Source organism: Heterodontus francisci, chromosome 14 (assembly GCF_036365525.1).
Source record: "Heterodontus francisci isolate sHetFra1 chromosome 14, sHetFra1.hap1, whole genome shotgun sequence".
NCBI lineage: Eukaryota > Metazoa > Chordata > Chondrichthyes > Heterodontiformes > Heterodontidae > Heterodontus > Heterodontus francisci.
Window position 1 is genome coordinate 46144051 of NC_090384.1, and position 16547 is coordinate 46160597.

A 16547-nucleotide genomic window follows, 5' to 3' on the forward strand; every position below is an offset into this window, starting at 1 on the left:
AGATGGGACAGTAGTTTGTAAGTTGGTGTGGTCAAGGGTTTTATTTTGAGGAGGGGGTGATGACGGCAGATTCAAAGGAGAGGGAGACAACAGCTAAAGAGAGAGAACTGATTACAATATTAGCTAACATGGTGACCAGGAGGAAAAGTTGGGTCAGCGGTTTAGTGGAAATAGGATCGAGGGAGCAGGAAGTGGGTCTCATGGGCAAGATGAGCTCGGGCACTGGAGAAGGTGCAAATGAGATTTACTAGAATTATACCAAAACTGAGAGGTTATTCCTATCAGAAAAGGTTGAACAGGCTGAGGCTTTTTTCTCGAGAAAAAAAGCTGAGGGTGATCTGATGAGTTTACACTTTAAGACTATGAAAGGGTTTGACAGGGTAGATGTAGAGAAGATGTTTTCATTCAGACAAGACCAGAACTAGGGGCCATAAATTTAATAAAAGCAAAATACTGCGGATGCTGGAAATCTGAAATAAAAACAAGAAATACTGGAACCACTCAGCAGGTCTGGCAGCATCTGTGGAAAGAGAAGCAGAGTTAACGTTTCGGGTCAGTGACCCTTCTTCGGAACTCCCATAAATTTAAGATGGCCACTCATAAATTTGATAGAAAATTCAGGAGCAATTCTTTACCCAGTGAGTGGTTAGAATATGGAATTTGCTACCACAAGGACTAGTTCAGGTGAATAGTATAGATGCATTTAAGCAGGAGCTAGATAAGTACATGAGGAAGAAGGATACATTGATGGGATTAGATGAAGGATGGTGGGAGGAAGCTTGTGTGGAACATAAACATCAGCATGGATCTGATGGCTGGAATGGTCTATTTCTGTGCTGTAAATACTTTATAATGTATGTAGACAGAGTTACCCTCAAACTGATCTCTGGAGATACCCGAGAGCAATTAGACACTAACTGACCTCAGGCTGTGCCTATACAGCAGATAAGATCGTGTGACCTTAAATGGATGTATCATTACACACAGGTGCATCTCACAGCTAACAGTTTTACCATTTTCTTGTCATTTATAAAAGTACAGGTGGGTTATGCACTGATTCTTCTTAAGCTTTTAAAAGTAGTCCCAGTGGTACAGTGGGTTTCCAGGCTTTCCAACCCAGACTAATAGAATGACAGTATCAGTTTTAGGACATTTACAGCTAGCAGTGAAATAAGTTTGGACAGTTTCAATCCAGTCCCTAATGGATCTTGGACCGCAGCAAAAAAAAAACTGCCTCTAATTTAGGATCTCACTCAGAAAGGTGTGTCTGTGTGTGAGGTCTGGAAATACAGGTGGAAAGAAGTAGCCTTTGTGATTGGAGCTGAGGATAGAATGCAGAGAACCACACAATGGCCGGAATTTTACATTGGGCAGGAGGCCCCGTCCACTGGCCAAATAGTCAGGAGCAAGCCCGCCTCCACCGAGCTTGGGGAGCCATGCTGGGATTTTACACTCCCCAGGCCCTTAATTGGCTTTGGGCGGGACTTCCACCTCTCTGAGACAGGAGGTCCTGCCTAATAGAACTGCCGGCCAATCAGTGGACCGGAAGCTCTCAGTCCCAGCAGCGCCACCAGGAGCAGCGGCCACCGCTGGGACTACACCCCAGACAATAGAAGCTAAAGGGACGATGACCCCGGAATCAAGGTAGGTTTTTGGGGCCTCTCCAGGGACAATCGGCCAGGCCCCAGTGTGGCAAGGGGGGTTGATAGTGCTGTGCAGTGGCGGCTGTTGGGCCATGGGGTGCCCTCGGTGAGGTACAGGGTGCCCGATCAGCAGGGGCCCCCCAGCCTGAAACAAGGCCTGGCAGTGTTCTGGGGGGAGGAGGCCTTTAAGTGGTGGTTAATTGGCCACTTAAGGGTCTTGATTGGCCTGGGGCAGGTGGGCCGTTTCTCACTGCCGCCACCTCCCTCTTGTAAAATTGCAGCGGGGGTGGGAAGCCATTGGGAATGGCACCTCCCACTCAATTTTACGGCCACCCCCCCGCCCCCCCTACCCCCACAGCCAGCCTGCTTGTGTGGGGGCCTGTAAAATTCCATCCTATGGTGCTAATCATGTTACACTAGACCTGCTTCACATTAACTGCTCAAAATGTAAAGTGTTCCACTCTTCATACCAATATTCTTCAATATGATGAGCACAGAATTCACAAACAAAAGTTTTAAAAATAGGAGATATTTTTAGATGAATTGAATACAGGTCATCAAAGCCTTGAGGGGCTGTGCCACAATACTAGGACCCCCAGTGTGCACACTCTCATCTCTGTCATACCACTTTGAGGTCAGTAATTTCCTACAAGCTGAGAATGAGAATCGGAGAGAGGAAGAGCTTGGACAATCCTTGTGTGTCTTCTGGTAGGTAGCCAGTTTCAGAAGAGTGTGGCTGAAGTATGAGAACAGCTGGCAATTCGCTTTCTTTTTGTGGGTAGGAAAATGGGGAAATATAACTGAGAAATTAATTTTCCATTAGAATCAAATTATCTCATTCTTCTGGAGTACAGCAGGACATCTCCTGTTAGCTATTTTGTTGTTTCATGTGCCCATTTCTGACAGCCATATGTGTTTTTTTTCCTTATGTAATGCACGATTCTGTTGGACGCTGGGGCCGAATATGATTTTCTTTGGCAAAGTTTGTGCTTTTTTTCTATCTTTGTGGAGCAGCAGACTAATTTCAACTTACTGGAGAAACTGCTCCAAGTGTGCGGTAAACGTCAACCAGTTAGGATACGTAAAATCACTTTTCTTATTTGCAGAATCCTTATCTTTGGAATTGGGAAAAGGAAATTGGAAATATTTGCTCAGTAACAGTGAGTTTGTCATATACTACTGCCCAAGCCACATCCTTTATCGTTATTTCATTCACTATGTCCACAGTGATTTTCCCTGATGTCATAAAGATATGTTATGTCACTGTAGTTACCCTGCTCCAGTATACTGATGATGTCACAGAGGTACAAAAGTAACACTCTGCTGGTAACACTTGCAGCTTAAAGTGTGAACAAGGGAAGATGGTTTTCAGAGTGCTTCCAGTTGGTCTGATCAACTCAGCCCAGAAATACCTGACAGCAGAGAACTTCAATTTCAGGGTGAATGCTACCAGTACCATCTTGAAGATCAAACAGATCTGGACGATAGAGTTTTTGAAGGAAAATTCCCCTATGGTCCACATCAGGAGCTCTCTGAGGAGGTACTTAGCTGGAGATAATAATGGAAAGATCACCTGTGATCGGGAGGTGCCCAATCCTTATCATAAGTTTATAATGATTACACATCCAGACGGCAAAGTCTCCTTTCAGTCTGAGGAGACTAAACGGTACTTGGGAGGAGCAGAGGACAATATCACTTGCTTTGCCCAGGCAATCACAGAAAGTGAGAAATGGGTGCTGCATCTAGCCATCCATCCCAACATCAACATGTTCAACCAAGGCAAGAAGAAATACCTACGCTATGATGCCAATGAGAACATAGTACAATGTGACAGCGAATTACCCTGGGGTCGAGACTGTGTTATGACACTCATCTTTAACATCAAAGGTACAATCAACCTTTAAAAGTGAATTTACACACTTCTTAGTACCCTGCCTGTATTCTGTATTTTCCCCAATTTCCTCCAGGCTTCTGCACCGCAACTCTGATTGATGGGAGGTGTATAAGAAAAGCAGAGGTTAAATCACCTGTTGATAGTTCTTTCTGTCATCCCCTCTGTACATCCCCAGTGATATGCCCAACAATGTACCTTGCTTGAGGAAGGCGAGAAGGTTGAATTTCAGGCAATAGTGTTTAAGCATAAATATTTTCCTTCTAATTTTCTCCTTTCATCTCCTATGGCTGCTAATTTTTTTGCAGGGCCACAATTACACAGGCACCAACAGTCTTCTATTACCTCACTCCAGTGCCATTCTTAATCTGCAAGTTGATAGCAGAGCTTAAAAATGGCGAGGACTGGGTGCTTAATATACAAGGATATAAAGTGTTCAGAAAAGATAGAGAAGGAAAAAAGGGAGGTGAGATGGGGTGGCAGTACTGAAGACATTGTAGTGTTGGAAAGGGAGGATGTTCTTGAGGGGGCAAAAACAGAATCCATTTGATTAGAGTTGAGAAGCAAAAATGGTATCATCATGCTACTGGGGGTATTCTATAGACCTCCAAATAGTGAAAGAGATAGAGGAGCAAATCTGCAGGGAAATCACAGAGATGTGCAAGAACTATAAAGTGGTGATATTTGGGGACTTTAATTATCCAAATATCAATTGGGATAATGTTAGAGTAAAGGGTAAGGAGGGGGAGGAATTTCTGAAACGTGTTCAGGAGAACTTCCTTGATCTGTATGTTCTCAGCCCAACTCGAAAGGAGGCATTGCTGGATCTGTTCCCAGGAAGTGAGGTGGGTCAAGTGGACAAAGTGTCTGTCTGGGAGCACTTGGTTAAGAATTATTATTGTATCATAAGGTTTAGACTAGTTATGCAGAAAAGCAATGAGTGAAATAAGGTTGAAGGTCTAGATTGGAAGAGGGCTAATTTCAACGCAATCCGAAGGGATCTAGCCAAGGTAAATTGGAACCAAAGACTGACAGGAAAAGCTGTAATGGAACAATGGGTTATCTTTAAGGAAGAAAGGCTAGGTACATTCCAACAAGGGCGAAAGGTAGGGGAACCAAAAACAGGGCTCCTTGGATGATGAGGGAGATAGACATTATGACGAAACAAAAAAAGAGGGTGTATGATGCATGTTAGGTGAATATTTCAAGTGAGAAACAGGCCATATACAATAAATTGAGAGGAGAGATGAACAGGAAAATAAGACTGGCAAAGAGAGAACATGAGAACAGAATGGCAGTCAATATAAAAGGGAACCCAAAGATCTTCCACCAGCATGTAATATAAACGGATAGTAAGAATGGAGTAGGGCCTTTTACGGACAAAGAGGGTAATATATGCTAGAGGCGCAGGGCAAGGTTAGAATACTTAATAAGTACTTTGTATCAGTGTATGCTAAGGAAGAGGAATCTGACAAAATATCAGTAGAAGCGGAGAGAGCAGAGGCAATGGATGGGGTAAAAATTGAGAGTGGGGAGCTCCTAGAAAGGCTGAGTATGCTTCAGGTACATAAGTCACCTGGTCCGGATGGCTTGCATCCCAGGTTGCTCAAGGAAGTGGGGGTGGCGATAGTGCAAGGGCTTACCATAATCTTCCAGTCTTCCCTGGATATGGGGGAGGTGCCAGAAGATTGAAAAGTGACAAATGTGACACCCTTATTCAAGAAAGGGTGTAAGGACAGTCCGAGCAACTACAGGCCAGTTAGTTTAACATCAGTGGTGGGCAAGATTTATGAAACAATAATCAGGGGAAAAAATCAGCAGACACTTGGACAGGTTTGAATTAATTAAGGAAGCCAGAACAGATTTGTAAAAGGGAGATCATGCTTGATGAATCTAATTGAATGTTTTGATGAAGTAACAGAGAAAGTTGATGAAGGGAACGCAGTGGATGTTGTCTATATGGATTTTAAAAAAGCATTTGATAAAGTACAATATAAAAGGCTGGCTAACAAAACTGAGGCTCATGGAATAGGAGGGTCAGTGTCCAATTGGATAAAAAAAATTGGCTTAAGGACAGAAAACAGCAAGTCGAGGTAAATGGTTGTTTTTCAGTCTGGAGGATGGTAGACAGTGGTAGGATCACTGCTTTTTCTGCTATATGTAACTGACCTGGATCTTGGAATACAGGTTAGAATTTCAAAATTTGCCAATGACATCAAACTTGTCGGTGTGGCAAACAGCAAAAATGATATGAGCCGCCTGCAACAGGACATAGATAGGCCAGCAGAATGGGCAGATTGATGGCAGATGGAATTTAATACTGACAAGTGTGAGGTAATATATTTTGGCAGAAGGGATAGGGAGAGGCAATATATACTTAATAGCACAGTTCCAAAGAATGTGCAGGAACAGAGGGACCTGGTGGGGGAGGGGAGGGGCCCTGGAGCCTGCATGTGCATCGATCTTTGAAGATGGCAGGGCATATTGAGAGAATGATTAGCAAAGCATATGGGATCTTGAGCTTTATAAATAAATTGAGTACAAAAGCAGGGAAGTTATGCTGAACCTTTATAAAGCTCTGGTTAGGCCCCAACTGGTGTATTGCATCTAGTTCTGGTGTGAGAGTCCTTGAGAGGGTGCAGAGGAGATTTACCAGAATGGATCTAGGCATGAGGGATTTTAGTTACAAAGTTAGGTTGGAAAAGTTGGGGTTGTTCTCTTTGGAGCAAAGGAGGTTGAGGGGAGATTTGATAGAGGTGTACAAACAAGATTATGAGGCTTAAATAAGTTAGACAAGGAAAACTGTTCCCATTAGCTAATGGTACAAGGATAGGGGACACAGATTGAAGAAAAGATGCAGGGGAATGCGAGGAAGAACTTTTTTATGCAGTGGGTGGTAATGACCTGGAACTTGCTGCCCACAAGGGTGGTTGAAGCAGAGACAATCAATGATTTCAAAAGGAAATTGGATGGCCACTTGAAGGAAATGAACTTGCAGGGCGACGGGGAATTGAGCAGGGGAGTGGGAGTGGCTGAAATGCTCTGCAGGGAGTCGGTATGGGCTTGATTATCCAAATGGCCTCCTTCTGTGCCATAAATGACTCTACAATTCTCCATGAGTGTTAGAAGGCCATTCAATGATGCGGGGTGCTCAGCCTGACATTGACACCTAAGGGCTTTTCACCAGGAGATACTGAAGCTTGAATCCTAGGCCAGAGGAAGTGAAGTAATTTATAGCACTCCAACTGCTGCCATGGTTGAGATGAACAAGAACAACTTGCATTTATATAGCACCTTTAACACAGTAAAACATTCTAAGGCACCTCTCAGGAGCATTATGTTACAAAATTTGATACCATGCCATATGAGATATATTGGACAGGTGACCAAAAGCTTGGTCAAAAAGGTAGGTTTTAAGTATTGTTTTAAAAGAAGGCAAGTGCAGAGGAGAAGAGAATTCCAGAGCTTAGGATCTAGACAGCTGAAGACACAGTTGCCAATGATGGGCCAAAGGAAATCGGAGGAAACAAGGCCAAAGAGTTGGAGGGTTAGAGGAGGTTAGAGAGAGATAGGGAAGAGCAAGGCCATGGAGCGATTTGAATACATAGCTCACTGGAGCCAATGTAGGCCAACGAGAACAGGGGTGATGGATGAATAGGGCTTGGTGTGAGTTAGGATACAGGCAGCAGAGTTTTAGGTCAGATTTATGGAGACTGAAAGATGGGAGGCCAACCAGGAGACCACTGGAATAGTTGAGTCAGGAGATAACAAAAGTATGAATGGGAGTTTCAGCATCAGATGGATAGAATGCAGATAGAAATAGGAGGGGGACAAGAATAGATCCTTGGGGGATTCCAGAGGTAACGGTGCAGAATTGGGAAGAGAAGATGATTTTCTGGCTCTGACTGGGAACCAGCAAGAGCAATCCCACTCAGCCAGACAATGGAAGAGAGGTGTTCAGATAACATTGTAGTCACCAGTGTCAAAGACTGCAGACAGATCAGCAGGGATGAGAAGGGATAGTGCACTATGCTTGTTGCTACATAGGATCAAATTTGTGACTTTGGTAATGGTTATTTTAGTGCTGTGGTGGGGCTGGAAGCCTGATTGCAGGAGTTCAAACATGGAGCTACGGGAAAGAATGAGACAGATTTGGGAGACAATGTCACGCTCAAGGACTTTGGAAGGGAAGGGAGGTTGGAGAAGGGGCAGTAGTTTGCAAGGGCAGAGGGGTCAAGGATAGGTTTTTTCAGGAGGGTTGTAATGACAGCAATAACACAAATTTGTGATAATGGCTACAGCAGATCCAGCAAACCTCTTAGTTTTCCATCTTACAAAGAGTTGTTAATCTTTTATGACATTGAAATTTTGATGTGATATAAAAAGTTCAATGCCTCTTATTTTGTTCTTAAAGAGAAGAAATACAGCATAAGGACAAGTAGTGGAGATCTTATTGCCTGGAATGGGAAACTTGAGGCATATCAGTCATCAAGATCCTTGTACATCCCAGAGATAAGGTGTGGAATGATTTGCTTAAAGGACAATGAAGGAAGATTTCTGACTGGAAGGGACAACTATATTAGAACCTTCAAAACTAACAGTCCCAGCCTGGATGAACTCTTCTCTCCTGACTCGAGCCCTGGGCAAGTCACCATTCAATCAACATTAAATAGCAAATATGTCAGTCTTAGACCAGGTAAGAAGCAAAAAGCATCAAGTGACACCAGTAGTGGAAACAGCTTTAAAAGCTTAGGTACGGGAATGTTAACCATTTTGAATTTACCACCAAGTATAAGTTTAATGTCCTGTCTCCTATTAGCCCAACAAAACAAAACTGCAAATGTTGGAAATCTGAAATAAAAACAGAAAATGTTGGAAACATTCAGCAGATTAGTTAGCATTCGTGCAAGTTCATGTTACAGGTGCGGAAATTGTTGCACCAAACATGACCATTCTTTCTAGGGGTCAAAGTATTTCTGATATTCCTGTGAACAGACAAGCCTCCTTGGAGCAAATTATGTCCTAAATCAGCAACTATAAATGGCAGAGCAGCTAGATTCTCACTTACTATCATTGCCATTGTATCTGTAGAGAGTGCTTCCTCTCTAAGGGATTTAAAATATATTCTCTAAGTCTGGAGTCCCTCCCTGCCTGATCTGAACTTTTCAATAATCTCACTCACTGTTACAAATTCATGTCTGTCCTCGGCATCTGGTCAGATTCAATGGCACCCTTCATTCCCATAAGCTGTCTGAGCTGTGGGAATTGGCTCACACTGTTCTAAATCTACTTATGTTTATTTATGGATACTCCCATCACTTCAATGGATGAACGTTCACTAAGAAGGCTGGTAGTTCCCTGCCTAGGTTGGTGTCATCTCAAATGTGATGTTAAATCAAATCTTGATGTGCAGATCCAACTGCAAATATTACCTATGAAGTCACTGTTGGAGGGGTAGGTGAAGGCATTGGCTTTGTGGTGTGCTCACTTGTCCTTTAGGAAGATGACTCTGTTCTCCTTAAATGTTGAGATTGCTTGATGACGGCGACTTCTCCATTTGGATCTGTCCATGGTTGATTATTTCCATGTGGTGGGTGCCAAAGTACAAACTCTGAGACTGACTTTCAGAATGTCTTTATATCTAAGTTTGGAACGTCCTTTGGTGCTGGTTCCCATGCTCAGATGGCTGTAGAATACTATCTTTGGTACGGGGGAGTTCTCCATGTGAATCACATGGCCGACCAAGCGAAGCCGAGCTCTGATGAGCATGCTCTCAATACCAGGTTTATGACACCTTGCAAGAACTTTGATGTTAGGCATTTTGTCCTGCCATTTGATGTTGCAGATAGATCTCAAGCAGTGAAGGTGGATTGCATCTAGTTGCTTATATGATGCCAGTAGATTGTCCAGGTCTCACAGCCATAGAGAAGTGATGTGAGAACCACAGCCTGGTAGACTTTGATCTTTGAGACAGACTCCATGCTCTCTCCAAAGTCTGTGGCTGAGCCTGCTGAATGCTGAGCTTGCTTTTGCCAGGCGATGGGTGATTTAATCATTCAACATGGTGTTGATGGAGAGGATATTCCCAAGATAGCAGAACTTCTGAACTGAATTGATGGGTGTACTGTTGATTGTGACTATGGGGTCTTGGAATTTGTGGCCAGGGGCAGGATGGTACAAGATAAGTCTTTTTCAGACTTATTGTAAGGCCGAAGCGTTCCAAGGCTTGGGCAAAGCAGCCAACAAGCAGCTGGATGTCCTCTGGAGTGTGTGATATGTGATCACAGTCATCGGCAAACAAGAGTTCACTTAATATCTGTTCTTTGATCTTTGTGCGAGCCTTGAGCTTTAGCAGATTGAAGAGGTTGCCGTCTGTCCTGAGTTGAATGTGTGCTTCTATGTCAAGATCGCTGAGTGCATACAAGAGCATGGCCAAAAAGTAGATGGAAAACAGAACTGGAGCTATTACGCAGCCTTGTCTGGTGCCATTAGTGACAGGAAAGGCAACTTGTCCAAATCACCCTGAAGCCTCTCTATATCCTCCTCACAACTCACCCTCCCACGCAGTTTTGTGTCATCTGCAAATGTGGAGATATTACATTTAGTTCCCTCATCTAAATCATTAATGAATATTGTGAATAGCTGGGGTCCTAGCACCGATCCTTGCATTCATGTTGTTTTTAATTTATCACCTTGTTGGAAGATTGTGTTTATGATGGTGAGGTCAAACTTGCTGCACTTAACAAGAAGAAGCTGGCCGTTGGAGTTTACTCTACCATTGCCATGTTGTCCCAGTGTTCCCCTCCATGTATTTCAGTCTGTACCAACACGGGAATTGAAATCACCAAGGAGGATGAGTTTGTCATGGTGTGGTACTCTGATGATCCTACTGAGATCATCATAGAATGCTTCTTGGACCTCGTCTGTGTGTGTCATTGGCACTGATGAGTGTTGTATACTGGTTTCTGGCGAGACTTATTTGAAGTACCACGAGTCGGTTGTTGAGACCCTTGAGAAGAGAGTTGACCATACATGTCAATTCAGATTGAATGGCAAAGCCCACACCTGTCGATGCTGGTTCTTGGACTTGCCAATCCAATAGAATGTGTAGCCTACTTCCTCAAGTTGAGACTCCTCTACTAACTTTCTGTCATTTACTTACTTTTCACTTACTTTATCGATATTGTACTTGCCCAGTGTTGAGGCTATGAGGGCTGTTCTACACTCAGGTCTTGTATTATTGTCTAAAAGAGTTCTGACATTCCATGAACTGAGTTTCATCCGATAGATCTCCTTTGAATTTGAGTTTTCTTTATGTTTCTACCATAGTGATTGGTGACCAGCCAGGAGCAGTCACCTGGCAGGTGCAGGGAGGGTAGGATGTGTTTAGGATTCCTTTTCTTCTCCTTTCCTGGATTGGGGAGAGCAGCGCTGTACCGAAAAAGGTCTGCTCTGTCACCTTAGGAGGATATGAACTCCACATCTGCCCAATCTGTGGAGATTGACCATCACCCTGAGGCTGCCTGCATGCCAGGATTATGACTGAAGATGCCAGTAGCATTCTCTACCTGTCCCTATCACCACTTCCCCATCACCACAGGGCCTGTTAGTTACTTGTTGCTGAACGCACCTGCACAATGATTATATTTAAATGGATGAGGTTTGTGCAGAACTTCTCCCACTCTCTTGTCCAAGGTAGCTCATACTGCTCTGGTACAACATGTGCCACAAGTGCAGCAGCTAAAAGGATGCACGTTTTAATTTTGGAATTGTTCTCCTGGATGAGCTGCTAAGCAAGCAGAAGAGCCTCACCTGCCCTTTCTACATCACCATCCAGTCCGTTGGCACTATCTATGTTCTTATACACTGTCAGCCGATGACAATTTTACTATTTAGCCCATAGCTGGGGATTTAAAGTCAGAGTTTTCCTTTTCCTAGGTGGGCTGCCAACCAAGGTAGACCTGCCTGGAGCTATATGGTTTTCTAGGTGCCAGACACTCACCTTCACACCTCTGCCCAGAGTTCTAAATAGGGATCGGCATATGAAAGCAGGCTGTACGAAAGCATCTTCATCTCATCTTTGGCCTCCTTGTCTTGAGAGACAATGAGTAAGCGCCTGGAGGTGGTCAGTGGTTTGTGAAGCAGCGCCTGGAGTGGCTATAAAGGCCATTTCTAGAGTGACAGACTCTTTCACAGGCGTTGCAGATAAAACTGGTTGTTGGGGCTGTTACACAGTTGGCTCTCTCCTTGTGCTTCTGTCTTTTTTCCTGCCAACTGCTAAGTCTCTTCGACTCGCCACGCTTTAGCCCCGCAGGAATTTGATTAGAAGATATTTGAGATACATTTTGTAAATGAGAAGCATCTCAACTCCCTTCTCCATCCTGGGCCTTCCTAACCCTTGATCCCCATCTACTCATACGAAATCATAATCCAGGGATGTTATAATGATACATCTTTGTGACCTGAACAGGATATTCACTTCTTTCATACATTTACTTCAATCTCGCATTAAGGTGGATAAATCCCCAGGGCCTGACCAGGTGTATCCTAGGATGCTATGGGAAGCAAGGGAGGAGATTGCTGGGGCCCTGGCAGAGATTTTTGTATCATCGTTAGCCACGGGTGAGGTACCAGAAGACTGGAGGATAGCTAATGTTGTGCCTTTATTTAAGAAGGGCAGCAGGGATAAGCCAGGGAACTACAGGCTGGTGAGCCTTACATCAGTGGTGGGAAAGTTATTGGAAGGGATTCTGAGAGACAGGATTTATATGCATCTGGAAAAGTATGGTCCGATTAGGGATAGTCAGCATGGCTTTGTGCGTGGGAAATCATGTCTCACGAATTTGATTGAGTTTTTCGAGGAGGTGGCCAAGAGGATTGACGAGGGCAGGGCGATGGACGTTGTCTACATGGACTTTAGCAAGGCCTTTGACAAGGTCCCGCATGGTAGGCTGGTCCAGAAGGTTCGATCACATGGGATCCAGGGTGAGCTAGCCAATTGGATACAAAATTGGCTTGGTGATAGGAGGCAGAGGGTGGTAGTGGAGGGTTGTTTTTCAGATTGGAGGCCGGTGACCAGTGGTGTGCTGCAGGGATCGGTGCTGGGCCCTCCGTTGTTTGTCATATATATTAATGACTTGGATGTGAATGTAAAGGGCATGATTAGTAAGTTTGCGGATGACACCAAAATTGGTGGTATAGTGGACAGTGAAGAAGGTTGTCTAAGGTTACAACAGGATACAGATCAACTGGGAAAGTGGGCAAGGGAGTGGCAAATGGAATTTAACACAGACAAGTGTGAAGTGATGCATTTTGGGAAGTTAAACCAGGGCAGGACATATACAGTGAATAGCAGAGCCCTGGGGAGTGATCTTCAGCAGAGAGACCTTGGGGTGCAAGTACATAGTTCCCTGAAAGTGGCAACACAGGTAGACAGGGTGGTGAAGAAGGCATATGGCATGCTTGCCTTCATCGGCTGAGGCATTGAGTACAGGAGTTGGGACGTCATGTTACAGTTGTACATAATGTTGGTTAGGCCGCATTTGGAGTAGTGTGTGCAGTTCTGGTCGCCGCACCATAGGAAAGATGTGATTAAGCTAGAGAGGGTGCAGAAAAGATTCACAAGGATGTTGCCTGGTTTAGAGGGCTTGAGTTATAAAGAGAGATTGGATAGGCTGGGTCTGTTTTCCCTGGAGCGAAGGAGGCTGAGAGGGGACATGATAGAGGTATATATAAATTATGAGAGGCATAGATAGGGTAGATAGCCAGAGTCTGTTTCCCATGGTAGGGGTGACTAAAACTAGAGGGCATAGATTTAAGGTGAGAGGGAGGAGGTTTAAAGGGATCAAAGGGGTAAACTTTTCACACAAAGAATAGTGGGTATCTGGAATGAGCTGCCTGAGGAGATGGTGGAGGCAGGAACAGTAGCGACATTTAAGAGGCATCTGGACAGGTACTTAAATGAGCAAGGCATAGAGGGATATGGAATTAATGCAGGCAGGTGGGATTAGTATAGATAGGCATTATGGTTGGCATGGACGCAGTGGGCCAAAGGGCCTGTTTCTATGCTGTACGACTCTATGACTCTATGACTATCTGAAGGCTAACCTAGCAAACACTTGGTGAGACAAGGCCAGACTCAAATCATTAACCTGCTTTACTTCATTGTAAGATGAGCATTCCAAACAATTGTCCTGTTCAGACTCACTAAATTCAAACCAAACAATTTAACCTTGTGTAATGATTCAAAATAAAGAAAACTCCATACTACTATCCATCAGCATTTCTGATCTCTATGCCTTAATAAAAGACCTCACAGCTTTCACAAGAACACAAGAAATAGGAGTAGAAGTAGCTCATATGGCCCATCGGTCTTGCTCCACCATTCAATATCATGGCTGACCTTGAGCTTCAATTCCACTTTCCTGCGCACTCCCATATCCCTTGATTCCCTACGAGATCAAAAATCTGTCTATCCCAGCCTTAAATGTATTCAATGATGGAGCATCCACAACCCTCTGGGGTAGAGAATTCCAAAGATTCACAACCCTTTGAGTGAAGTAATTTCTCCTCATCTCAGTCCTGAATGATTGGCCCCTTATCCTGAGACTGTGTCCCCATGTTCTAGATTCCCTGACCAGTGGGAACAATCTCTCAGCTTCTACCCTATCAAGCCCTTTCAAAATCTTGTATGTCTCAATTAGATCGCCACTCATTCTTCTAAACTCCAGAGAATATAGGCCCAATTTACTCAGCCTCTCATCATAGGACAAACCCCTCATCCCAGGACCAATTTAGTAAATCTTCGCTGCACTGCCTCCAGTGCAGGTATATCCTTTCTTAAATGTGAAGACCAAAACAGCACACAGTATTCCAGGTGCAGTCTCACCAAAGCTGTGTACAAGTTTAGTAAGACTTCTTTATTCCTGTGCTCCATTCCCCTTGCAATAAAGGCCAACATGCCATTTGCCTTCCTATGGCCTGCTGCACCTACATGTTAACTTTGTGTGTTCCTTGTACGAGTACCCCCAAATCTCTCTGAACATCAACACTTACCAGTTACACAACTTTTTTTAAAATTCTGCTTTTCTATTTTTATGACCAAAGTGAACAACTTCACACTTCCCTACATTATACTCCATTTGCCATCTTATTGCCCACTCACTTAACCTGTCTATATCTCTTTGCAGCCTCTCTACATACTCCCCGTAGTTTACCTTTCCACCGAGCTTTGTATGATCAGCAAATTTAGATACATTACTCTCTGTCTCTTCATCCAAGTTATTAATATAGTGTTAGTAGCTGAGGCCCCAGCACTGATCCTTGCGCCACCCCACTATTCACTGACTGCCAACTTGAAAATGCCCCATTTATGCCCACTCTCTGCTTCCTGTCCGTTAACCAATCCTCTATCCATGTTAATATAATACCCCCAACACCATGAGCCCTTATCTTGGCTATTAATCTTTTATGTGGCACCTTATGGAATGCCTTTTGAAAATCCAAGTATACTATATCTACTGGTTCCCCTTTATCTACCCGACTAATTACATCCTCAAAAAACTCTGATAAGTTTTCCCTTTAACAAACTTGACTGCCTTTGCAGCTTTTCTGATTCCAAAAACGCCATTGTTTTCCCATGTTCTTGTTTCTATCCCATTGTTCACTGTCACAAAAAGGGATCAGGAACTTTCAGTTACAATGGATAGGATGGCATTTTCATATTGTGAAGACAGGTTAATAAATTGCTTATTTACAGTCTGAGAACATATCAAAACCAGCTTATTAGCATCTTAACAATCTATTGCCTCAAACCCTATTTTAACTTGCACAAGTTAAATATGCTTTAAAGTAATGTTTAAAATAACTTTGTTTTTCAAATGCATTCATAGAAAAATGAAAAAAGATCCAAAACATGACACACACTGGCCTTTTCCATTTACTGCTCTGTTTCTTTATTATTTCTTACTTCTCTTCTCTTCCTCCTCCTCATTTCTATCCCTTTCTCCCAGTTTTCCTTCTTCTCTGTCTCTGGGGTTTCTTTTCATTCTCTCCCTTCATTTTTCCTTTTCTCTCTCAAGAAAAGCCTGCTGTTTAACAAGCAACAGTTTTTACACTGATCCAATTGACCAACCTGCTATGTAATCAATCAGCTGCTTTGAACCAAATGCTAATGTCATATAATCATTTGAGGTGGTGGGAGGAGGTGCAAGAGTCTAATGAGAACAAAAGAAAAATATTTAACAAAACTCTATGCCAAGGTATTTTTTGCAATATATTTATTCATAGGATGTGGCTGATACTGGCAAGACTGCCCTTATGACCATCATTATAGTTACATGCTTCCAGGTAGTCAAAATTATGTCCAAACCAGCAATGGTTAATGACAGAGCAGCTGGGTCCTCACTTATTATTGCTGCAAATGCATTTGTAGAGTGTACTCCCTGTTGGGGTACCTAACTCTAGAGTCCTTCCCTGGCTGAATAACCCATTAGAGACATGGGGAAATTTTAACCCCAAAAAATGGGCATGTTTGGGTCAGGTGGAAGCTTGAAGTGTGAAAATCTGAATCCTAACTTCAATCCACCCACTCCCAGTTTTAACGGAGGTGGGAGGGGAGCGGGCAACCAACCTGTTCCCAAGAGATCGGTTGGTAATTTAAATATTATAATGAGTCTGGCAGCCTCATATTGATGCACAATTTCAAACTGAACTCTGGCTGGCCAGGTTTCCCAGGTCTTGGGAAACTGGGAAAAAAAGGAAGCTGAGGACTGCTTGATTCAGGAGGTAAGTGCCTTTCCACTTTACCTGCTGCATCTAGTGTGTATCCACCTCACTGCCCTCCTCCACCACCTTGCACCTCCTTCCCGACACTTCCAATATTCCGACCTCCTCCATGAGACCTCTGATCTCCCATGCACCCACCCACACACCCCTGGCCCCGGCCTTTGATCCTGCCAGGCTCGTACTCCCTCCCACCTCTCTCCCCCTACTCCTGACCTCTGATCTCTCAT

The 16547-nt window shown here is 43.7% G+C and overlaps 1 protein-coding gene across 1 annotated transcript in view; it reads left to right on the top strand.

Moving 5' to 3' along the window:
- Positions 1-3004: 3004 nt before the first annotated feature.
- LOC137377292 (fascin-like) overlaps positions 3005-16547 on the top strand; it is a 29998-nt gene continuing 16455 nt past the window's right edge. The window contains exons 1-2 of the mRNA XM_068046850.1: positions 3005-3530; positions 7949-8230. Of these exons, the coding sequence (XP_067902951.1) occupies positions 3005-3530; positions 7949-8230 (808 nt within the window). The remainder of the gene's footprint in view (positions 3531-7948; positions 8231-16547) is intronic.